This window comes from Phaethon lepturus, unplaced genomic scaffold (genome assembly GCF_000687285.1).
Source record: "Phaethon lepturus isolate BGI_N335 unplaced genomic scaffold, ASM68728v1 scaffold11727, whole genome shotgun sequence".
In the NCBI taxonomy this organism is placed as follows: domain Eukaryota; kingdom Metazoa; phylum Chordata; class Aves; order Phaethontiformes; family Phaethontidae; genus Phaethon; species Phaethon lepturus.
The window spans coordinates 24,340-49,817 of NW_010554072.1; the positions used below are offsets into that span (position 1 = coordinate 24,340).

The 25,478-nt window shown below is 35.9% G+C and overlaps 1 protein-coding gene across 1 annotated transcript in view; it reads left to right on the plus strand.

The window, feature by feature from the left end:
- TOP2B (topoisomerase (DNA) II beta 180kDa) overlaps window positions 1-25,478 on the plus strand; it is a gene marked incomplete at its 5' end in the record, with an annotated part of 47,642 nt that overhangs the window by 20,142 nt on the left and 2,022 nt on the right. The window contains 21 exons of the mRNA XM_010291712.1: window positions 20-145; window positions 992-1,102; window positions 1,189-1,294; window positions 1,491-1,600; window positions 4,374-4,466; window positions 4,563-4,677; window positions 6,587-6,708; window positions 7,539-7,687; window positions 8,890-9,121; window positions 10,495-10,629; window positions 11,054-11,254; window positions 12,937-13,132; window positions 13,274-13,365; window positions 14,529-14,684; window positions 14,824-14,907; window positions 15,986-16,183; window positions 16,536-16,680; window positions 17,909-18,067; window positions 18,944-19,151; window positions 19,659-19,741; window positions 20,021-20,131. Coding sequence (XP_010290014.1) covers window positions 20-145; window positions 992-1,102; window positions 1,189-1,294; window positions 1,491-1,600; window positions 4,374-4,466; window positions 4,563-4,677; window positions 6,587-6,708; window positions 7,539-7,687; window positions 8,890-9,121; window positions 10,495-10,629; window positions 11,054-11,254; window positions 12,937-13,132; window positions 13,274-13,365; window positions 14,529-14,684; window positions 14,824-14,907; window positions 15,986-16,183; window positions 16,536-16,680; window positions 17,909-18,067; window positions 18,944-19,151; window positions 19,659-19,741; window positions 20,021-20,131 — 2,932 coding nt within the window. The remainder of the gene's footprint in view (window positions 1-19; window positions 146-991; window positions 1,103-1,188; window positions 1,295-1,490; window positions 1,601-4,373; window positions 4,467-4,562; window positions 4,678-6,586; window positions 6,709-7,538; window positions 7,688-8,889; window positions 9,122-10,494; window positions 10,630-11,053; window positions 11,255-12,936; window positions 13,133-13,273; window positions 13,366-14,528; window positions 14,685-14,823; window positions 14,908-15,985; window positions 16,184-16,535; window positions 16,681-17,908; window positions 18,068-18,943; window positions 19,152-19,658; window positions 19,742-20,020; window positions 20,132-25,478) is intronic.

The window sequence follows — 25,478 nt, forward strand, 5'->3', positions numbered from 1 at the left end:
CACTGACTTTTTTATCCAGATTATGGAAAATGCAGAAATCAACAACATCATCAAAATAGTTGGACTACAATACAAGAAAAGCTATGAAGATCCAGAATCTTTGAAAAGCTTGAGATATGGAAAAATTATGATCATGACAGATCAGGTTAGTCTGAAATTCACAGGTTTTAATATACAGAGCTTCTTAAAATGTGTTTTGCTGCTGTTTGGTAGGTTACATTTTTGTGCATTATAACCTGTCTCTGCATTATGACAAGCTGTATTCAGAGGGTACCCTAATGTATGAGGTTTCTTTATGGGAATAATTTATCTATATGTTGTTTTGGTTACTCCAAATAAACAGCTGAACTTCGCTGCATAGTAGCAGAGATGCCAAACTAATAATAAAAACATGTATAAACAAGAATGCTTTTGATAACTCAAAAATACGTGGAAAGTAAGCACAAAAAGGAACAGTAGATGAGGTATTAATGCTAGAAAGTCAGGGAGAGTCAAGAATGCAGGCAATTATTTTTAGATAATTTCATGAAGTATGTGTCTATTGTTCAGATTTTAGAAGTCTAGAAATCCTATGCTTTGGGTATTTGTGAAGCATTGTTATATTTTTCCCAGAGAGGTTGAACTATCAAGCATCTTAACACCAATGAGAACTATGGCCCAGGCTTGGCTTTCTTCCGCAAAGATTCAGCTCCATGGTGTCTGGCAGAGCTGTCTAGCTCTCAGAGAAAACATGCCACAGGCGAAGAAACCTTTGAACTGCAACTGTGCACTTGGCTTGGAAGAGTCAAGGATTAGCTCAGGGATAGTGCCATTCATAGGTGGCATTACTGAGGTCCAGTTTGGAATTCAAATTAAAATTAACTGTTCCTTTCCATGCCTTGTGTCAACAGACATTGTTTTGATGTATCCAGGCCAGCGAGTGGGTTTTTTGATGGTTTTGGGGGATGTGACATTTTATAAGATTGCCTCATGTTTTCATGTTCTGATTCAGGATCAGGATGGATCTCACATAAAAGGCTTGTTGATCAATTTTATTCATCATAATTGGCCGTCACTGTTGAAACATGGCTTTCTGGAGGAATTCATCACTCCTATTGTAAAGGTATGGGTTCTATTAATGAGATTTTATGTATGACTGACAGTGCAACAGAAAAGTTGATCAGGTTTTTTTTTTTTTGTTTTTTAAAGGCAAGCAAAAATAAGCAAGAACTTTCATTCTATAGTATTCCTGAATTTGACGAGTGGAAGAAGCATATGGAGAATCATAAAGCATGGAAGATAAAATACTACAAAGGTTTGTTTAAAAACAAATAAGTGAACCTCATGGATCTAAAAATACATAGTAAATGGGAACTATGAAGTTTTATTTGTAGCTGTTTTCATGATAGTGTCTTCTGTAATGATTTTATAATATTCCCAGTAAAATAAAAGGGGTAAAATAATAAAATTTAAATTTTGAGTATGGAGTAACTATTCTTTTTATTGTACAGGTTTGGGTACCAGCACTGCTAAAGAAGCAAAAGAATATTTTGCTGATATGGAAAGACATCGGATCTTATTTCGATATGCTGGTCCTGAAGATGATGCTGCCATTACACTGGTAAGAACTTATAAAAGTGCTTCTATAAGGTACTTTTAGTTTCCATTGTTTGCTGAAAATGGTATGTGAGGAAGTCCTAACAGGGTTGGGTTTGTTTGTTGGTGGTTTTTCTTTGAGTAACAGAAAAAAATTACATTTGGGAGAGAAAAAAGCTTTTGGAAAAGATTTTAAATTTTGGAGTAAGAGCTTTATCCATGCTACAAAATGAGCTCTGCCTTCTGCTTAGTAGCTTTGATGAATTTTGTGTGGTATGGATATCAAGAAACATTACATTCAGACTTGTTTTTAAAGACAAAACATGCAAAAGAGTATTCTGAGTAAGGCAGTAGAGCCCAAACAAATGATGTTTTACATCTACTTAGGGATCCGTGTTTTGTTTCTGAGCAAATAAGGTGAGATAAATACCATTTATTCATTGAAGATATATCAGTGTGGCATACCTGTATTTATGCGTATGTTCTAAATATTTGAATGTGAAATCTTGTAGATAGTTGTGTACAGGAAAGTACTTGTCTTTCAAAGACAGCCTGTGGAACAACAAAAGTTGTAGTGTCTGGAATGAAGCTGTTTTCTCAAGAAATGTTTCACCTTTTATCTACTTTAATTTGCTATTTTAGTTGTAGGTGATATTAGAGAGAAAAAGGGGTAGGAGAGAAAAAAGAAAAATGGGAAAATGCCCATCTTAGACAAAACAACTTTTTCCTTACATAATAACTTTTTCCTTGTACTGTGGACCTAGTAAAATGGTGTGTTTTTTCCAACAGAAAGGTATAGTAGGTATCTGTTCTGTTCTGTTGAAGAAAACCAGCCTGATGTGTCAGAAGTTATTTGTACCACTCGTTTTACTTCTGCCCAAGAGGCAGTTAAATATAATCCATGTATGTGGTTCCCCGTTCTAGAGAAGTGTGTTCATACAGATAGAAAAGGAGTCTGTATGTTTGCATATACATGTAACCAATTGGCGGAGAGAACCTGACTTCCCTTATTAAAATTCTGAGCTCTATTTCTGCAAATAGAAGTCCATATACAGGCTGATATCTGAGGCCATATAACCTGTTACAGCTGATCCTCACTGTTGTCTAAAATAATATTCCGTCAATTCGGGAAGAAGCTAGTCATCTCTGTTACACCGAGAACAACTACTGACTAGTACTCAAGCTGTTAACAGAAGCTTCACTTATACTCCTACCCACATTTTCTCCACTGATAGCTATAATTCCAGCCCCAAGTTTACCTCTGGCCATAGGTGGTGTAAGATTATAGGCCCTACCAGGCCTCATGGTAGCTGTAATCTAGGAAAACAAAAATTACTCCACATAGCAAATTCCTCAGCATTCTGAAGACCTCTTTTGCTAGCAAATGAAGTCTTGGAATAGCAGTTTTAAGTGGAGAAATAAAAAAACCACCTTTTTATTCTATTCAAGAATAAATATTTGAGAATAGTTTTTATTCAAACTTTTTATTATATTAATTCTATTTTTATTCTATTAAAATAATTTTATGCTAATCCAGCTCTTGGTCATTTGTCGATTCAGTGGTCTAGAAAAAGTATAGGTACACTGAAAGGAGGCAGAAAAAAATTGTAAGAATTTAGTCATGTTTTTACAAAAGCCTAATCTTAAGCCTTCAGATATCTGACATTGAATTCTTGAGCTTTGTCCACAAAGGAAGTCAATCTGATGCAAAACAGGGTGATACCACTTAGTCCCTTTCTCAGAGAGTAAGTTACTAAGGTTTACTATTTATTATGTAATACCATAAGGTAAGGAATTCCTTCCATTCCAAGGAAATGACACTACTCATTGAGCTCTTTTGGAGTGCTCCAGTTAGAGTCTTTTAGAAAAGATAGCACTGATGACTGTTGTCTTATGCAGGAGAGTGGTTGAATGCAGGACATGGTGGAGTGTCTATATGTTATTCCTTGAGGAAAAAAAGGCAATATTTCAACAACTCATAAAATTTTCCCAAATTAGTTGAAATTTTCCTTAAACCACATATTCAGTTTTTATGTATTCTTCTCTTAGTCTTCTGGAGGAGAAACTCACTGGAGGGGAACTTTGTCCTCTTACAGAAACAAAGTCTTTCAGAACATTCCTGTGTCTTTTTGTAGAGATAAGTGGTTGCTTTAAAGTGATACCTTGTCATGGTGAAGACCAAGGCCCTCAGTCAGCTGGCCTAAACTCTGGCTTAAGCTTTTCATGCAGTGTCAGTTTTGTTAAGTTCTCAATTTTCTTACGAGGACTAGGGCCAACCACCCAGGAACAGCTACAAATTATTGGCATTCTGTGGCTGACAGAGCAAACAGGGCATGGAAAGGACAAGAAGAATGGGGTATTTTTTCTAAGACTTTCAGTTAATTTTCTTGATAACATCTGCTTGTAGTTCAGTCTAAATGATGACCCCAACCTTAAAATTATTTAAGGAAAGTTCCCAACACCTTTAAAGTCGTGTATCAAAGGACAGCTCTGATGTAAAGAGAGCAATAAGAATGATAAGATTTGTCTAAATGTGTACAGATTTCAGGAAAGTAATATAAATTATGATCAGTGAGAGATCTGTCATTTCAAAAAACCTTGTGCAACGATGTCTGAAAGGTCATGTGCTTGTACTGCTGCTTAAATGTAAATATTAGTGTTATGGATTATCTTGTCTGAATAAGTATTATTGAGGACTTGATCAGATAGTGCAATACACTTAAAATTCTGACTAAAGTAACACACATTTACACAAACATATATATGCTGATAATTTAGTGTACTTGGAATCTTTCCAGGCCTTCAGTAAGAAGAAGATTGATGACCGAAAAGAATGGTTAACAAACTTCATGGAGGACAGGCGACAACGTCGGCTACATGGCCTTCCTGAGGTAAGTCCTAAATAATAGCAATAAATCTGGTGGAGAAGGTTTAAATGTAATGTAGTTTTTGTATTGAATGAATAATGTATGTGGGTTTTTTTCCAGCAATTTCTATATGGTACAGCAACAAAACATTTGACTTACAATGACTTCATTAACAAGGAGTTGATCCTTTTCTCAAATTCAGACAACGAGAGATCTATCCCTTCCCTTGTTGATGGTAAGCTGATAATTCATTGTGATTTGTTGGAACACTCCTCTTTATTGTCGTTTTTTAAGCCTGTGACTTGTATTGGAAATTAATGCATTCAAGTAGGGAATACAAGAACTTTTATATTTTTGTTTGTTATCATTTATATGCTAAGAAATTGCCATGTTTTTTCTGTGAGAAATTTTAAGCTGTTGCTGTGCAGCCTTTTTCCTTAACCAGACCCATTCCCTAGACCATACAAGTGCTTTTTTTCTAGTCAAACCCTCAGAGAAATCAAGTCTTTTAAGTATTTATAATAATTAAAATTCCAGTCGACAGCTGAGTGCAGGGCCCATACCAAAGTATTCATGCAGCAAGAACTTTTTGTATTTCAGATGAGAAAGTGGGATAGTTCACAGGTAAATGGGGGTAGTAGCTTCCTGGTGGAATGAATCTCCAGCTCTGCTGCAGAATGAGGCTGGGTTAGATATGCAGACACATCTCTTGGGAATCAAAGAATGTCAGTCTCTGTTTCAGCATCTCCAGACTTACTTCCTCCCATGGTTGGGTACTTGGATTAACTGGTAGCCTCTATGCAAGCATTTCATAGTTTACTGCTCTGGAGTAATGAAAGTTCTCCAAGATTATGTCTGCAGAAATGTTAAAAAAATGAGAAGGGAACTTATTTATTTGTTCATATATTTGTGTGTGTGCATATACTATATTATATATATAATACTATATATAGTTGTTCTCCATATTGCACATATGTATAACACTATACATATGTAGTATACAGTATTCATATATAGTATGTACAATACTATACATACAATATTTTGCATATTATATATAAATGCTATCAGTGTTTCTGCCAACTTTGGCTGTAATTCTGCATTCTGAGCATGGATATGTGAACTGTTCAGCAGGTGTAGTGCTCTAGCAATGGTTTTTGTTCTTCAGTATCATCAGGTGGTATGTAAAACAGGCTAACCTCATGGCAAATCTCAGAAAAATTAGAGAAGAAGAACATTTTGACTATACTAGTTACCACTCTTACTCTTTGGTGATTCTCCTGTGTAAAGGAAATCCTCTAAGTCTGTTACATTCAATAGATTTTTGGTAGAAAAACATAACGCACGCTCATTGTAAAGAAAATTGGATGTTACATATTTAAATGAAATGGAAATTGGAGTCTGTCTTTTTTTTATTCAATTTTTGCTCTTAATGTTTGACCCAGGTTAGTAATGGTAACAGCAATATTTCAGTGCATTTCAGAAATGTATGTGAATTAAAACATTCAATAGATCAATAAGCATGCTCTAGAACTGGTTATGAGTTCTAGATAACATGTAGAAAAAATGATGCAATCCCTTCCACATGGATGTTGTACTTAAAGTGTGCCTAAACAATAAAAATGAATTAGAAGATCAAAGAGGCTGGCTCCTTTGTTAAAATTTTAAAAGATCTAGAAGGGAGACAAATAATATATCTTTTTGTTGAATTTTAATGAATATTTGAGAATTTCACACAAAAAGTAAAATTTAAGAGTGCTTTAAAATACATGTAAGCTACAGTTACAGTTGTCACTGCTGAATTTGTGTTGATATTCTTAGAAAAACAATTTGCTGAGTAGACTGGAAAGGAACAACCTGACTTGTGGAAGGTGTACATTTATGATAAAGTTGCTGTTCATTAGAATTATGTATGCTGCATAGTAATGGCTGGCTGAAAGGGTTATGTTTCCACTTTTCTGGTAACTTTTTCAGTTTGATAAAATACTTTTTATTATTTTAAAAGAATTGAGATATTAATTTGTTATTACTTAGTGTTTAGGCTTCTCTTGAGAGATTTGCAATGATAATAAGGCAAAACAAGTTTATTACTTCAAAAACATATGCTTGTGTATGTGTTGAAAATGGGATATTCTTCTTAATAGGTTTAAAACCAGGGCAACGCAAAGTTTTATTCACTTGCTTTAAGAGAAATGATAAGCGTGAAGTAAAGGTTGCTCAGCTGGCTGGTTCTGTTGCTGAAATGTCAGCTTATCACCATGGGGAGGTGAGTATGAAGGATGGTAAAGTTGTGAGAATTTTTAGCCTATATAAAATGCTAGGAAAATGTTTGCTGTATTGAAATTGCAAAATTACTGGTTATGTCTACTAATCAAGATTTACTTTTAAATAAAATGAATCAAACAGTATGTAGCTTAATAAAACAACATATTTCCATTCTTCTCAAGCCCTTGTGCGCAGTGGTATTCCAAATAGTTTGTGGGTTATGGTGAAATAGTAGATAACTAATTCCCTAGCTAGCTTCTAGATTTGCAAATCATAGGAATATGAGAGCAATGTACTAAGACAGTATGTGTCTTAAGAAATATAGTATTTTAAGGTGAGAAGAAGAGATACCGTTCTTCAAAAGCCTGATACAATGTTGGAAAAAAGATTATTTCTAGCTCCTATTTTGTTTATCTGAAATATTAGCAAGAGTTGTCATATTAACAGTCTCTCTCCATTCTTCCTTCTCTCTCTTTAAAAGCAATGAGTAGTAGTTTGTGCTGCAGTTAAGTGCAGTCAGTTTGTGCCCCTTTCATTCCTCCAGAGAAGTGCTTTAGAAAAAATGGAGAAACCCAGGTTTTTTCACAAGCATAGAATGTAAGGACACTTAAATCAGGGAGGCGATGTGGCTGTGGAAGAGGAAGCATTATGTTTTGCCAGCAGCTCTTGTAACAGGTTTACCACATTCCTTTCTCAGGGAGGACTCTTTTTTTGAAATTAAATTCAGGTTAGTCACACAGTTTTGGGGCATTAAAAATAAATTTTATTGGCTGATTAAGGAAAGACTGTCTCTTCCTATACTTATTACTATGAATATGTATTTTCTTGCAGCAAGCGTTAATGATGACTATTGTTAACTTGGCTCAGAACTTTGTTGGAAGTAACAATGTTAATCTGCTACAACCTATTGGTCAGTTTGGTACCAGGCTTCATGGTGGAAAGGATGCTGCCAGCCCTCGCTATATTTTCACCATGTTAAGGTAAACACAAACGTAAAGCTAAACACATGCATTTAAAAAGCCTTGTTATGAATCTGATCCTTTCACAACACTACAGGGTTTTTTGTGGGAGAGGAATGGGAGAGTATTGGAATAGTTTGATAGAAGTTCAAATTCTGCTTTATGTCTATAAGTGTGTTTTTGCATGATTTTCAATGCATAGAACTGCTGTAAGAATTGTAGCTTTTAACGAATTAAACTTTGAATCGTAAGGCTGAAGGCTGAAAATGCAGATCACTCAGATTAGTTACTGATCTTAAATTGTGACTTCTTGCAGAAGTAGCTTCCAGTTTCCCTGTTCAATGTGAAATCTATTCAGTTTCATCATAGAAATTGTATTGCTACCTGGTGATAAGTCCTGCAACTCAGCATAGACTTGAAAGTTGGGATGGATTCTTTTCCTTTCAGATGAGTTTTCTTCAAGCTAAATTAGACATACATAATTAATAATGAAGACCTAATTTAATGATACTGATTTTTCACAGCTAATACCTTGAAATTCAATTTGGCATGCAGAGTATTAAAATGTGTTCCTTAATGTAAATTATACTATTTTATAAGTTATGTTGCTGCTTTTATTTCCTAATTTCAGTGTGATATTTTGCCTAAAATTCCGTGTAGTTTCTTCTTTTCCTCTAACTGTAAGCTTTGTATGGAAGTATCAGATTTTATTCCCATTCTCATATATGTTCTTTCTGTAGCAACCTAGTTTGGTACATTTTCCTTTTTGCCTGAGGTGCTGGAAATTGTATTTACCCAGGAAAATGTTCTAGATGAGCAAAAGGAGTCTCCAGTAAAACCTCTGTAGTATTTTCAGAGACTGCTAGGCCTACAAATAAGGAACAAAGTTTTGCAGCTGTTTGTGCTGTGTTGCTTTATTACTGGGTGACATGCTGTCCTATTGAATTGTGTGTTCTGAATGCTTCAAAGAATATTGTTTTTGTAGATTTTAAATGTCATCAATTACTAGTATATCCTGTAGGACACACTCTTCCATTGGGAAGAACTTCCTTTTTGCAGGAGGTATGTACATTGTATTTTCAGCTTCAGAATGGCAAAGAGAAAGGAAGAAATGAAAAAAATCTACAAATAGGTCATATCTGGACCCATAGACTCTTAAAGCATTATGTACTTTACTTACTGGACTCCAATTAAACAGTCTTATTCTTTTTCTTTTTTTAAAGCCCTTTAGCAAGGCTGCTTTTTCCATCGGTGGATGACAACTTGCTTAAATTCCTTTATGATGACAACCAACGTGTAGAGCCTGAATGGTATATTCCCATCATTCCTATGGTTTTAGTAAACGGAGCTGAAGGAATTGGTACCGGATGGGCTTGCAAACTTCCAAACTACGATACCAGAGAGATTGTAAACAATGTCAGACGAATGCTGGATGGCTTAGATCCCCACCCAATGGTAAAAATAATAGCATATGCTGGTATTTATATATTTGCGAAACAAACTGTATTTTGTACTAACAAAATTAATTCATATCACTCTAGAAATGCTTGATTGTTGGAACATCGGAGTTGGCTTGTCCTAGTAATTTTCTGTAGGAGCTTGACTTGACTGTTGGGATAAGGCTGGGGAAGTTCCCCTTGAAGCAAAAAACATTGCGATTTGTATTTTTCCAATTATTTTAGAGGACTTTTTCTTCAGTCTGCTGACTATAAGCCTTCACAGTTGCAAGTCTTACAGAGTAGTTATGACATGGCAGTAGAGTAAAAAGCTGTACCACTCTTCCCTTTTTGAAGATACTACTACTTATCTTCAGCCAAACTTAACATTTCCTCTGTCTTGTCTGAATTGTACTCTTTTATGTATCTGTAAGCATAGGAGAAGATACTGTCACTGTCAAGAAAATCAGCAGCTTCTGAACGGCATCTAGCTTCTGTTTCTGTATTTAAAATTTTATAAGAAGTCTCAGAAGTGGTGTTTACTTAAAAAAAATGTGGACAGAAATATTTATCTGTAACCAACAGATGTAGTACAGCTAATGTAACCTTTATTTACAACTGATGGATATTGCTACTTTGCTGTGTTTACCAAATCATAGAAGCAGAAACATCTTTTCTTCTCTACTTAGACCACAGTTCACTGAGTGTGCAGTATCAATTTTCATGACATGGTGAATTTCCTTTTGCAAATTCTTGGGAACAATTAATAGACTTTTTTTTTTTTTTAAATTAATGCAATCCATTGCCCTTCCTTTAGGACTCCTAGGCCTTCTGTGTAGTCTTACAGTCAATTGAAGCTTCACTGTGGTTGAAAGAGGCAGTTCTGCCTCCATCTAGCTCCTTTCTGTATGCTGGTATGTGTTTGTGGCTGCATGGTAAGCTGGATAAGGGAATCAATTCAGTTAAAAAAAATTCCCCACCCTGTTAGTTACTTTTTAAACTGGATGGGTTCCACTGTCTTTGACAAACAGCACAAGAATGAAAAAATGGTTAGGGGAGGCAGCATCACTTCTGTAAAGTTATTGTGAGACAACCCCAAACAACCCCCACAAACAAAACAAACAAAAAACCCATCAACTCATTGGGTTCAGCTGCATCTTCTTAATCATTCATCTACTCTGTAGATGTTAAGACTTGCTCCTGTCACTTGCATGGGTGTATTCTGTGTTTTCTGGAGTATTTTTCCTATGACTTAAGATTTCCAGACATGAGAGGCTGGTTGATGGATTAGTGCAATATAAAGTGATAGCTGTAAGGTGTATGGGAAACAAATATTTTTGCAACATTTAATTATAAAGATTATAACCACTTTGCTGGTTTTTGCAATTTCAGCTCCCAAACTACAAGAACTTCAAAGGAACCATTCAGGAACTTGGTCAAAACCAGTATGTAGTCAGTGGTGAAATATTTGTGGTGGACAGGAACACAGTAGAAATCACAGAGCTTCCTGTAAGGACATGGACCCAAGTAAGTAACAGTGAAATACATTTACGTAAAAAAACAAAAAACAATGAAAAGTTCCTTACTAAATTATTTAATTCTACATCTGGATGAACTTCTAACACAATTTCTGATTATTATACATACCTGGAAGGGAACATGGTTTCATTGTTTTGTATGCCTTTGTAGAAGATGGTTTGCTACATCTACTGTCGTCTTCTGCTGAATTAATATATAACCCCGTTTTACTTTTGAGTAGAATTTTCGGTTCTTGTTAGATGCCTCTTATGTTTGTGCTAGTCTTGGCCTGTGTTTTGCAGATTATACTGGTTCTGTAAATTATAACTGGTATCAGATGTAATGCACAAAGCTTTGAAATCTTATGTTGTTCAGTTGGTTTAAGGAATTTAAGAAGTGCTGCTTTTTTTTTTTGCTACCCTATTTTTAATAGGTGTACAAAGAACAGGTTCTAGAACCTATGTTGAATGGGACTGAAAAAACTCCAGCATTGATTTCTGACTATAAGGAATACCACACTGATACAACTGTGAAATTTGTTGTGAAGATGACAGAAGAAAAACTTGCACAGGCAGAAGCTGCTGGATTGCACAAAGTCTTTAAGCTTCAAACAAGTCTTACTTGTAATTCTATGGTAACTTTTTAATGTTTGGCTATCAGAATCCTTACTGTTGCTTGTTGTAAACTCAGGTATTTCTGTAATGTACTTTGGTACTTGGTAAATGAACAGTGTATTGTGTATTTGAAATTGTTTGAATAGTACAAAATTGTAGTGATGACAAATACTAAGTCCATATGGATCAGCAAATTCATTTTAGTTCTGATGAATCTTTCAAACCAAATTACAAAGGCTCAGGGTAGTTATTTTCCCGTAACTGAAAAGTTCCTGTGCAGCTAACCAAAAATGGTTAATGTAAAGTAGGTCATACAAATAGCTTTCTGCCATATTATACTTAGATTTGAATTTTAAACTTGAGACAAGTTACGTTTTCAAAATTGCACTTTATGCAGGACTATTACTCTTCTAATAGGAGTGAAATGATACGATGTTTCCACAAACACAAATCCCATTCTAGGTTGTAAGATATAGAGAACACCATCCTTAAGCTGCTGAAGACATAATAGTGATGTAAATTACTGGTTGTAGTAAACAGATGATTTATTCTGGTTGTAACAAGATGGGAGTAAGAATGGGAGTAAATATACATGTGTCTCTGTTATGAGAGTGTTTTGAATTGTAAGATAATTTCTGCCAGAATATTTCCAAATAACCTGTCTTTACAGAGACTGAAAAAACAGTTCTATGTTTTTTTTCATATTTTATATTCATAACTTTCAGATATTATCACAAAGCAAAAATATCATTACTGTTGCTGCTATTGTATAAATCAAAAGCTATGTGAAAATATGTTAAAAATAAATTAAAGATCATAGAATTGGAAGAGGAAAAAGGCTTTGCTCAACCCATTTCGTACATTGTGCTTGAAAAGCATATCTACCAAATCAAGGTGATGGTATTTCTCACAGGTTTAAACAGCCATATGAACTACTGTGAGAATCTGTCTTCAAGTTATTCTTTAACAGATTACAAAATGTTTTGCAGCTTAATCTTTCATTTTCTGCCTACTGGAATAAATAGTAAGGGCTGCTTTCTGTGTATCTGTAGGAGTTAATCTACCCTAGTGTAAGCATCTTAAAAAATTATGTGAGCTAGTCATTGTTCACGCAACTCCCAGATAGATGTTTTAGATAGATGAATTGCCCTCTAGAGGTGCTTATTTCTTTCATTTGACTATAGAGGGCGCCTGGGGTGACTAGTTCGCCTATAAATGTCTAAACTGGAGATGTCAGAAGCCGGGCAGGATTGATTCTACCTATGATGTGAAAATGATTTCTTACTTTCTTTGTGCTTGAACTTGAAGGATGGCAGTTTTCACAGCTGAAAAGTGGCAGATTTCACAGCTGAATTGAAGAATTATTAAAGATGCTTTTCAACTGTTAATAGTTGTGAATCATTAGGTGCTACTAAATTTGTGCTTTAATATTTAGACAAAATTAGTCATTCAACTGAATTCAGGCATATTTCTCTAGTTTGAACGTGTTACCATAAATCTCATCTTAAATCTACTTGTGAATAAAAAGAACTATCCAGCTATGTGCTGTATAGTTCCATAGTCAGGTTTGAGTTCACAGTCTTCAAAATACTGCTTTTTGTATGGTGCATATATATGTACAATAGAAATAAACTCGTACACAAAGATTAACAAAGTTTGAGTTATGCAATCTCTCTCAAGCAGTATATTATGTATTTTATAGGTGCTATTTGATCATATGGGATGTTTAAAGAAGTATGAAACTGTGCAAGACATCTTGAAGGAATTCTTTGATTTACGATTACATTATTATAGTTTACGCAAGGAATGGCTTGTGGGAATGTTGGGTGCAGAATCTACGAAGCTTAACAATCAAGCTCGTTTTGTTCTAGAGAAGATACAAGGAAAAATTACCATAGGTGAGTAAATATAAGTTAGAATTGGTAACAGTGGGGAAAATTTGGAAATTATTTAAATATAGTAGAATGTACTTAGCTTGTAAGATGTTTATTTTTCATGACACTGATTCCTCCCCACCCCGTTGTGTGTGTGTCTTGTAGAGAACAGATCAAAAAGAGATTTGATTCAGATGTTGGTCCAGAGAGGTTATGAATCCGATCCAGTAAAAGCCTGGAAAGAAGCACAGGAAAAGGTAATAATCTGAAATCTCTTGACATATTTGATGCTGTTAATGGTATAAGTTATATTAATTTATTCAGGTGTTTCTAGTAGTCTAACTTAATCTTTTTAAAGTGTTATGTGTGTTATAAATTACTCATTATTCCTTATTGGCTTCCATTTTAAAAAATGCATTAAACTTATACAAAAATACTATCTCATAATATTGGTATTGTATATGGATAATTCTTAGAAATACAAGTGTGAAAATGAGAATGCAGAGGATTGAATTTCTTAACATACCCAAATCAAAACTGGTAACTTGATTTCTGACCGGCTGATATATAAAATACTGCATCAGTTACCCCACACATGTAACTGATTTTTCCCGTATTATTTATTTGTCATATGATTGCAAAATGTAATTATTTAGATATAACTTATTCATCAGTTTTCTGTAATGAAACCTGAAAACAATAAAGTTATGACTTTTTAACTTACTTTACTAAATTTGACCTTGACCTATATTTATTTCTGCTTTTTTAAAACCCAAGAGGTTTTTTTTTATTGTTCCAAAAGAGATATGTGACAAGTTTAATTTCATGCTTTACTATGGGAAGATGAAACTACTTCAAAAAGCAACTTCAAATTTCTGTCCCCAGAAAGGTGTTCAGCCACCCCTTTTCTGTGCCATTGCCACTGCTCTCTCTATTTATTTTCAGTTCTCATTTGCTTTGCTTTGCCTTTTTTTTTTTTAACTACTGTATTTTAACTCCATGCAGTGTGTTGTGTTTTATAACAAAACTATTATTATGAGAAATTTTGATCCATTTCCAAACTACAGTTTGTACATTCAGGGATTTCATAGCAGTTTTTATCCAAAGGACTGTACTAATTTCTAAAGAAACAGATACACATGAATATCCCAAGGGCAAAGGTCTCAACCCTGTGAGATAGCTAGCCCATAGCATACAAGGCATATGGTTCAGATTTGTTTTCTTAAATCAAATTATTAAATAATCCAGCTGTAGAAGGTCACAGGAACATGTCCTTTTGGAAAGGTCCAGAAAAACGTTAGGGTTTTCGAATCTGTGAGGGCATACATTATTACGCTATGATGGTGCTTTGGAGCAGTGTTATAGTTCATGCATAGAGCTAAGATTATTAATACTTGTAATTGTGAATATTTCACTTTAGGCAGCAGAAGAGGAGGACCCACAGAATCCGAATGATGATGCTTCCTCTGCTTCTGGCTCAACTTCTGGCCCTGACTTTAACTATATCTTAAACATGTCTCTCTGGTCACTCACGAAAGAGAAAGTAGAAGAGTTAATTAAGCAGAGAGATTCAAAGGTTGGTACACCATGGAAGTTTTGATCTGAAATGATATAGTAATTACTGATGTGTCTAATTGTGAATGTTCATTTTCGATAGTATTTACTTCAGTTGTAACTTAGTAACTTGCATTCTACATACTACTTTCATGTTTTAGGAGAGAGAACTAAATGACCTTAAAAGGAAATCTTCTTCAGATCTCTGGAAAGAAGATTTAGCGGCCTTTGTTGAAGAGCTTGAAGTATGTTTTATGTTACCTATCTTTCTAGAAATATTGAATTGAAATTAGTCAAATTAATACTTTTAATCAATTAATGCTTTTAAAATTTAAGCAAAAATAATAAATATTACCCAATTTTTGATTAAAAGCAGATAGACATCCAAATATGGTGATAAGTGGGAAATCAATATTGGGTATATGTGTTCCTAGTTGTCTTCCTCAGGGATTGTCTCTTGTATCCGTACAATTTAATGTTTTTCCAAGTCCATGATGACAAAAGATAAATTACCAGGAGACAATTTGTTTTCAGATGACAAAAAAAAAATGGGAGTAGTAAATGGTAATAGTAATAATTATAGTAGTTCTACATGTTCTGATTGGTTGTAAGACAATAAGTATTGTCAAATGCAAAGCTGTACACCTACGAACGAAGTGTGTAGAGACTATAGTACTATATGAGGGGCTCTTACTTTGCCTCATCAGTAACTCTGGAAAAAGGCAAAGACCTATTGGTGGATAACTTGCTGAGCCTCATCTGTCAATGTTGCCTGAAAAGGATGATGTAATCTTTTGAAGGGACATAGGATAATACAAATAAGATGGGTTTTTTTCCATTTCTCTGTGTGTTTGTGGTGCAGCTGCAAATTGGAAGCGTTCTGTTCAGATGTCTGTATTTGAGCTATATGTTCATACTGTGAAAAAAGCTGATTAAATGACTGGAAAATGTGCCTTAAACATGACTCTAGAAACTAGCTGCTTAGCTTAAATGCTGAAATACTGAAAAGTTACCCCAGTACCCAGACACATACATGAGAAATAGAAACTTGATAAAAGAAAGATTTTCAGTCTAGCAGTGTCCAAAATTTTGTATTTATTTAATCTTGAATAAAAGCATAGTTTTTAACTGCACAGGATAATGAAGAATTTACCAAGATTAAGTGGTTGGTTTTCCATTACTGGAAAGTGTGTACAATTCAAGTGAGAATAAAGGGAAGTCTTAAACTCCATGTAGAAAGGAGATAAATCTTAAATAATCACCATGTTCCAGTTTGTCCACGTTAAAAAAGAATGTGTTCCCCCACCCTGCCTTGTTTGTTAGAAAGTAGAAGCGCAGGAAAGAGAAGATGTTTTGGCTGGCATGGTTGGCAAACCAATAAAAGGCAAAGTTGGTAAACCCAAGATGAAGAAACTTCAGTTGGAAGAGACCATGCCATCGCCATTTGGCAGAAGAATAGTTCCACAGATTACATCTGCCATGAAAGCTGATGCCAGTAGGAAATTGCTGAAAAAGAAAAAGGTAAATCAAAACTATTGGTATAGTTAGATTATTTATTATTTAAGTGCTATATTTTTCTACTCTGGTAGCATAAATCCAAATTGCTAGACCTCATTAATGCTGTGTTTATACTATTGTGCTGACCTAATGCATGAAGAAATTTAATACTGGATTTCTTTTACATTTGCAAGCCTCTTGTGACTACTTATTGTTCAGGTGTTTTTAGTGAGATTTCTTCTTTCCAAGACTGTTGAACAAATGTCAATATACTAGTCTACTTTCATTTATTATTTTCTACAAAACTATTCCAGTTCTATCTTGAAATATAAAGGTGGAATTTATTTTATTTTGCCCAACTTTTCTATATTTTTAGGGTGAAGCTGATTCTCTAGCAATAAAAATGGAATTTGATGAAGAATTTGGTGGTGTGCCAGCTGAGGGTGGTGGGGATGACTCACTGAATACATCAGCCACAGCAACTAAAACCCCTAAACCTAAGAAAGAGAAGAAGGAGCCTGGTAAGATCCGTACACAGTTATAGTTAACCTTAGTTGTGTATACTAACTGGACATTAAATATATTTTTAACACTTAGTGAGAAGGGAAATATTTCACAATAATCACTATTTCATCTGATTTTCTTACATAAAGAGATGTGTGGAAACACTTGAAAGTACTCTGCTGAAATTTCTGTTATGTAAGCTGCTTTTCTGGGGGCTGTGGATCTTATATCCTCTACATTCGATTCGTTGGGGGGTCTAAATCTTTGAATTTGTGAGTAGAAAAATAAATTATTTTTACATAATTAGACAAATTTTGTGCAAACCGAAATTTCTAGTTTGCATGCTCTCTGACATTGAAGGACATGGCACTCTCCTTCAGTCTGAGTCATAGTATAGATTGTAAAACTTATTAAATAAATGTATTTTCCTATTGACATATTCTGTCATTCTGACTTTTTAAAAGTTATGCATATTATGGCTTGACAGACTAACCAATGTATATGTTAACTTTCCTTTTTCCTCGGTTAGGAGGAATTTATTATTACTGTTTGAGAAATACATAGTAATGGGGTGGAGCAACAGAAAAGAAAGCTAAAGACAAAAGAGAATGTTTAAGTATGAGGTTTTTAAAAAAGAGGAATAAAAAGTGGTTATGCAAATACTTCTTCGGAGATAAGATCTTTTTTAATTATTCAGGGGATTATCCAACCTGAATAGGTTAACTGAGTACAGTTATGACTGAGCTGTCTACAGGCAGCTCAAATCTACCCTAGCCAGTGTTGAGCCAGAGCCAATTAGCCCAGCTTGACCTGAGCTTGCCCTGCAATTAGCTGACTGCATTGTTACCCCCCAATGGGGTATAGTGTGCTTCCCATGTTAATTGGATTTTTCCAATAACTGTTCCCGATCATGTTCCCTGAATAATGGGAAACTGCTTGTTCTTTTCCTGGAAAACCTCAGCAACTTTTAGAAAACTGGAGGTTTGACTGCAGAGGAGCTAAAACTTCAAATTAGAGACTTTCATGTTTTTCAGTCATAAAACCAAATTTATTTGGCAGCAGCAGGTCAGGTTCTGTATGAAATCATTTCATCACATTAAATGTTTCTTCAGGAAGGAGAAGAAAATTTATAACATTTAAAGGAGAACTTTTTAAGATAAATATATATGAAATTTATGCATTATAACCAATTAGAAATTATGAGAATATTTTTTACTCTGTAGTAAATGCTTTAACTTGTGGCAGGTACCAGGGTAAGAAGAACACCATCAGCTACAAAGTCCAGTGCAAAAAAAGTGAAGAAACGAAACCCATGGTCAGATGATGAATCTAAGTCTGAAAGTGATTTAGAAGAGAATGAGCCTGTGATTATTCCAAGAGACTCTCTGCTTAGGAGAGCTGCAGGTACCTAAGCTTTTGTGAATTGCGCATTGTGAATGAAAGTTTCAACTATAAACCTACATTTTCCTTTGACCATAGCCTTCCTTTAGGACTTTATCTCCTACAGATAGCTTGCATTATGTTTTTCTTCACTCACTATGCGGTTAGTGAAATAACTCTTAATGTTAAGACTGGGAGCCTAAGAGTTGATATGAAAGATTTTGTAACTTGGTCCAGAAATCTTTTCCCTTATTCTAAACACTAGACTAGAAATTACTCACAAAAGTAGTGAATTATACAGGAAATAGGTGAGATAATACCATTACAAACAAAAAAAATTACTCTAATGTGATTATACTGTCAGATAAGGCCCAAAAGCCTAAATGGCTAGTGAAAATTTACCAAAAAAATTCTGAACGGTCCATGAAAAGCAAAAATATCAGAGACTGAAAGTTTGGCAAATAAGTAAATATTTGATGGTTTAAGAAAAACACACAGATTTTTCTGGAAAATTTTTGATCAGTTTTTCAAACATTTGATTAGGAGGAATGTTCAAATGATAGATTTGAGAAAATTTCAGTTGTAAGTGAAGGATTCTCATTCCTTAAAAGTATTTACGCAGTGATGTCATCTTAATGCCATTTGCTGAAGATATCTGAGCAAGCCACAAGTGGTGTTAGATGTCTGGTAACATTTTAAATGTCCCTTTATTCTTCCAGGCTCAAACACGTTTCTTTTCCCCCTTTATTCTTCCAGGCTCAAACACGTTTCTTTTCCCCCAGTCTTTTGTCTTGTATGCTCTGAGGCAGGGATTGGTTAGTGATTTCCACTTTTATTTATACATGTATTAACATCAAGAACTATCTTGAAACATTTATATATGTGGGTTTTTTTTTTTAGCTGAGAGGCCCAAGTATACTTTTGACTTCTCAGAAGAAGAAGATGATGCTGATGATGATGATGATGCCAACAATAATAATGATTTGGATGAGCTCAAAGTAAAAGCCTCTCCAGTTACAAATGACAGAGAGGATGAATTTGTTCCCTCAGACAGTTTAGAAAAAGATGAGTATGACTTCTCCCCAGCAAAATCAAAGCCATCTCCAGAGTAAGTACTGTAACTCCACAGTATTTCTTTACTAATAATTTTTTTGAATGCAGAAGTCTCTGAACAAAACTGAGAAACATCAACCTGTTGTTACTCTACATGTACCGTATAACATAAAATCTATACATTTCTGGGGAGGAATTAAAGTGTATGTTATCGCAGCCTTGCAATTAACCTATGCAGAGGTAAACATGACTTACCAAATTGTGGCACACTGTCAGTAATATCATCTGTTAAACTGCATTTTGTAAGATTCTCTGTTTTCCATCTTGTGCCAGTCTGGTATACAGAACTATTGATAAAAATGTAATTCTGTTAATTTTAAATGCCTGAAGTTCATGACTGAATGGTGATTTCAGGGGTTCGACTGCTGCAAGCATATACAAAAATGCTAGAAATGCTTTGTGGTGCTAAAACAGGTATATATCTCATATAGATATTATAATGTCTACATACTTCAGTATGTAGTTAATGCAACTCATATTATGTCTTTTTCCTGTCTGGAAGCAGAAAAACATCTCAAGACAAGAAAAATCAAGATTTTGGGAACATCTTCTCTTTTCCATCTTACTCTCAGAAGACAGATGATGGTGAGCTTGTTATTACTGATCTGTTTAATCTTATAGCAACTGTTACAGAATACATTAGGGAGTTTGTGTGGTATACACAAACTTCACGCAGTGGTTATAGAAGAAGGATGTCCAGATTTATAAAGGGGGAAGGAGGTTCTGATCCTTAGAGGAACAAAGCTTGTATCATAGATAAGTATCAGAAGCACTTTTTTGAGATTAATTTTGACTGCAGTTAATATTGATGACTAAAAATATGCAGTGAATGAATCTTATTCTAAACATACTCTGTGATTGTAGATACAACAAAATTGGACAGTGATGAAGAGGATTCTGCTCCTGTTTTCTCATCGTCTTTTGCCCCAAAACAAACAGAGAAAATTCCAAGTAAAACAGTAGCTGCTAAAAAGGGTACGTATAGGATTGTCCTGTGAGCCAAGCCATTTATATAAAACTCATCTTCTCCACCTTTGCATTGTCTCTTCACATCTTCGAAGGGGGAACTGGATTAATTTATTTTGAACTTTGTGAAATTCAGCATAGGATGTGAACTGAATTTCTTTCCACCGGCTGCCATAGTGTAAAAACCTAATACTTTCCATGCATGGAGTTGGTGTTCAGCCTTTGATTAGTTTAACTAACGGGAGGTTTTTACTCTCGGATAATAAGTGAAACAAGATGACCTTGGGTTTGAAGACAGTCTTCTATAATGGATCTAACTAACTTACTTTAAAAGGAAGTGCAAAGGAGGAATCCACAAGAAATATTTATGCCCAAAGTAGGTGTTGTGGTTTAACCCCAGCTGTCAACTAAGCACCACGCAGCCACTTGCTCACTCTGCCCCCCAGTGGGATAGGGAAGAGAATCGAAAAAGGAAGAGGAAAAGTGACAAAACTCGTGGATTGAGATGAAGACAATTTAATAGGTAAAGCAAAAGCTGTGCATGTAAGCAAAGCAAACCAAGGAATTAATCCACTGCTTCCCATCATCAGGCAGATGTTCAGCCATTTCCAGGAAACTAGGGCTCCATGACATGTAACGGTTACTTGGGAAGACAAAATGTCCTAACTCCAAATGTCCCCTCTTCCTTCTTCTCCCAGCTTTATATTGCTGAGCATGATGTCATATGGTATGGAATATCCCTTTGGTCAGTTGGGGTCAGCTGTCCTAGCTATGTCCCATCTCAATTTCTTGTGTACCCCCTGCCAACTCGCTGCTGTGGTGGTGTGAGAAGCAGAAAAGGCCTTGACCCTGTAAGCACTGCTCAGCAATAACAATTGTGTTATCAACACCATTTTCAGCACAAATCCAAAATGTAGCCCCATAGTAGCTACTATGAAGAAAATTAACTCTATCCCAGCCAAAACCAGCACAGTAGGCTATCACGGTAAGTTCCACTTGGCACAGTTGTTTTTCTTCTTGAAATGGAGGCTCTCTTTAAACTTCAGAGGTATTAATTTTGACAAAACTCGTGGATTGAGATGAAGACAATTTAATAGGTAAAGCAAAAGCTGTGCATGTAAGCAAAGCAAACCAAGGAATTAATCCACTGCTTCCCATCATCAGGCAGATGTTCAGCCATTTCCAGGAAACTAGGGCTCCATGACATGTAACGGTTACTTGGGAAGACAAAATGTCCTAACTCCAAATGTCCCCTCTTCCTTCTTCTCCCAGCTTTATATTGCTGAGCATGATGTCATATGGTATGGAATATCCCTTTGGTCAGTTGGGGTCAGCTGTCCTAGCTATGTCCCATCTCAATTTCTTGTGTACCCCCTGCCAACTCGCTGCTGTGGTGGTGTGAGAAGCAGAAAAGGCCTTGACCCTGTAAGCACTGCTCAGCAATAACAATTGTGTTATCAACACCATTTTCAGCACAAATCCAAAATGTAGCCCCATAGTAGCTACTATGAAGAAAATTAACTCTATCCCAGCCAAAACCAGCACAGTAGGCTATCACGGTAAGTTCCACTTGGCACAGTTGTTTTTCTTCTTGAAATGGAGGCTCTCTTTAAACTTCAGAGGTATTAATTTTTTCAATTATTAGTCAGGCTTTTAGAACTGGCATCTTGCAGGATCTTACATTGCGGAATTAAGGACAATTCCAGGAAGAGCATGTTTATTATTTGGATTTGTTCCTGTGGTTGTGCTTGGGTATTTGTAGGAATGAGGTTTTTTTTGCTCTGTCTACCTTGGGGAATATTGGTTTATCAGTTGTTAGTGTTACTTTTAAGAGAAAGACTTGCACTTGTTTCTAAACGTGTGTTAAAGATTATGCTAGACACTTGCCATAATTAATGGTGAAAAGAATGTTTTTTCTTACCTGATAGTAGTTTAAATAGGTCATAAAATACAGTTCTTAGCACATGATAGAAGGGGAATTTTGTTGCTTTCAGATCTTTGCCTTTCTTCCTGTATGTCATTCAGATATTTTCCTTTTCTGTCCTCGAAAAGCATTTTTTTTCCTGTGATACTGTGGCCTTTGTTTTTTAAAACTTCTTTTGACCAACTTGCAGCTGAAATTAATTATTCCAAAAAAGGTGTCTGAAGGAAATCTGCAAGAAAGCATCCAGTTAAAATAGATAGCTTACTCTCTTAAAAATGAGGGGAAAAAAAATCTTGTGTTATTTATTAGGTACCAGTGAATTGCAGCACCTTTTCATCCTCTCCTCCTTGCTTCCCTATTTCTAATCTCTTTCTTGCTACGTTGTCTAATCTAATTTGTAAACTGTTTGAATCATCGAATATCTGAATGCTTCTCAAACACTTTCAGCTAGTAAAGTTCTATAATACAATAAATGAAGATAATATGCAGAAATAGCTGATCTCTAATAGAATAGTCTTTTATTTTAAACTTGTGTACTGCAGTAGATACAAGAGAGAACTATGTATGCAGTAGCTAGGCATGGATGCGATTCAACATTCAGTCTCTTTCTCCTCTGTTTTTTGAAGGCCTGGATGTGATGAGTGTTCATTAACCCAACTTGAAACCTTAAAATACAGCTGTGATCTGAGTTTCTAATTAACCTTTACACTCACAAAATAGGTATAAACAGGCTCTCTTTCAAGCAAAAGTTAAATTTTTGCCTTCAGCGTAGCCTTAGGGACAGTCTTCCTCTCAGTGCGTGACAATATGACAGGTTACTTTCATCAGTTTTAATCTCCTTTTCCCAGATTAGACATGACCAGAGTCATGGTTGCAGTTTGACAGTGCAGTGATACCCTAGCATGTTTAGTTCGTTCGTCATCTGGTATCCTTTTAGTAGTCTGCTTGATTCTAAGTTCATCTTCACGCCCTGTATCACCAGCCCCTTCATAACCCATTTTTTGGTATTGTAGTATTCCATCCAGTCACCCTTACACCGGGAATGCCTGTTGTGTGGCTGAAACAATTGTTCCAGAGTTGTTTGATTTTTCTGTGACTCCAGAGCTTGGATTTGTAAGGATAGAAAACTGAAGAACTGTTTGTTGTGCCTTGCTATCTGTACAGCCACATTCCCTTCTCAATGAGAAAAAATAAAGAAACGGGTATGAGTTCAGCTTCTTTTCAGACCGATCAATTGGAGATGAAGGGTCTTGACCACTGGTGTTCACTACAGAGGATCAAGAGACTGCTGAGCTTGCTTTCCATGCACTGAGAGGTCTGTGGTTCTAGTGCTTTGTAGTTAAGTCTAGGAGAAATCTGAAAAGCAGTCTTACTCTTTGATTGTAAGCAGCTGCTCACCTTGAAGAGCCCAGCTGTTGAGATTCTAGCAGTAAGATGTACCCTTCGCATCAGCTGCAGGGCTGATACCATTCCTGGACTTTCTGCCAAAAACTTGGGCTTTTTGAGAGCCTGTGTACATTGACTCCACTGCAGACTTCCATTTCAATGTCATAATACCTAGTGGAGAGCTTCGCTGAGCTGATTGCAGTCTAGTTGCTCTGAGAGATCCTTCCCACTTGTGCAGGCATTAGATATCTAATCTAAAGTAGCGGTTCAGAATCCCACTAGAATTAGTACAGAAGGAGATGCATGTTCTAGAAGTCATGGACACTATTACTTTAGCCACCAGATAACAATTAGGAAGTTTGCTGTCCTTTGGACTTGGTATTCTGCAGGCAGGCTTCACAGGACTTGACCAGTGATGACAGGCTCTGTTTCAAAGAAAGAACAAGTCTAGTGTTTGTGTCAGTGTGTCATACCTCCCTTTCACTCACTAGTTATTTCCTTCTCCCTAGTTCCATGTTTGTCAGTGAGCAGTCTGCCCCTTTTCTAACGTCAGTTAACAAACTCGAGGACTTGGGGCCAGCTGAAGATAGTTACATCTCATGGTATATGTGCTGCGCAGTACTTGTCAATTGACAACTTGCTTGGCTTCTGTCTGGTATGCAGATTTCACATTAATAGCATGAGGAACTGCACAAGGCACAATTACCTGGCCAAAACATACACAATCCTGTAAGAGGATGTCTAAACCTCAGCTCCTGATATTGAATGTCACGTAGATCTAAACTGATCCCTTCTACTAAGATTCTCTCGGTCACAATTTCTGCTTGTCATCTTCCAAGTTGATGAAACTTCTGAATCCTTCCCTTCCCTGCCCTCTAGTCTATGTTTCTTATGCTGGTAAAGCTTTTTCCTGTATGAAGATCTTGTTGCCTTATGGGACCTAAAATCATGCACCTTCAGGTAACACTGCCTCCTCTTTTACTGATTAACTAGCTACTTACTTTTGGTGATGCCTCTAGAAAGTATTCCTTCTGCTTCAGTTGCTGTGTACTTCTTCCAGGCTTACTGGTAGGTCTTTGTGGCTTACTTAGTTTTACTTTACGCTACTACAGCTGGTTTTTCCCAGTTGAGATACCTAGAGAGACCTGCTTCAAGTTGCTTTCAAATGTGGTTCCTGACTTCCTTCCTTCCCTCCCCAAGTCTTACCTGAAATGCTGCCATAGCCATTTTTTCACCATCTGTAATGCCAAAGGTGACTTTATTTTTTGTATTGTTAGGACCTGATACTTGGACTACCCAGTAGGTATTATCACAAAAAGCTGGAAAGACGTAACTGTCTTTGTCAGTGACTCTCCAGTGCATAGCAGTTTAAGACATCATAGCCGAAAAGCTTGTGGAGACACTCTTGTTGTCTGAACTCATTTGCCTAGTGATACTAAAAATGAAAGCTCGAGTTCTCACAAATGTCCACATCCCTGGTATCTGGTGTGTTTTCACACGTGTCTCATCATCTTTGAGGTATTCAGAGCTGATAGAGTGCAGGTCAGTAGTGTATCCGAGGTTTCTGCAAACGACTGACTCATCTGTAAGCACATAGAATGCATTAACCCATCGTCTTAAGGGTCTTTTCCAACCTAAATAATTCTGTGATTCTGTCCCGTCACCCACTGTATGAACATATCAATGACTGTCTTCTAAAGATGGCAAGACTAGTTGCATGGCAGTAATTAAAATTCTGTAAGAAATCCAGAGATAGGTGCCCTTCATGTCCTTTCTGCTTTTTCTGAAGTTCCTTTTCACCGAGACTGACAGAAAACAATGTCACAGAGTCAGATGCACTGTCTCTCAAACTCCTGCAGCAATCACGGGGAAAATGGTGTCCTGCAGTTGTACCACTGTGAAGGCAAAAATGTTACAAGCAGCAAGCTGTATCTGTAATCACTGTAATGTATCCAAACGTGTTTAAAGTATCCAACCTGGAGAACTTCCGTTGCTGCTGTAGTTACTGGTAACCTCAAAAAGATGAAGTCTTTAATCAAAACCACT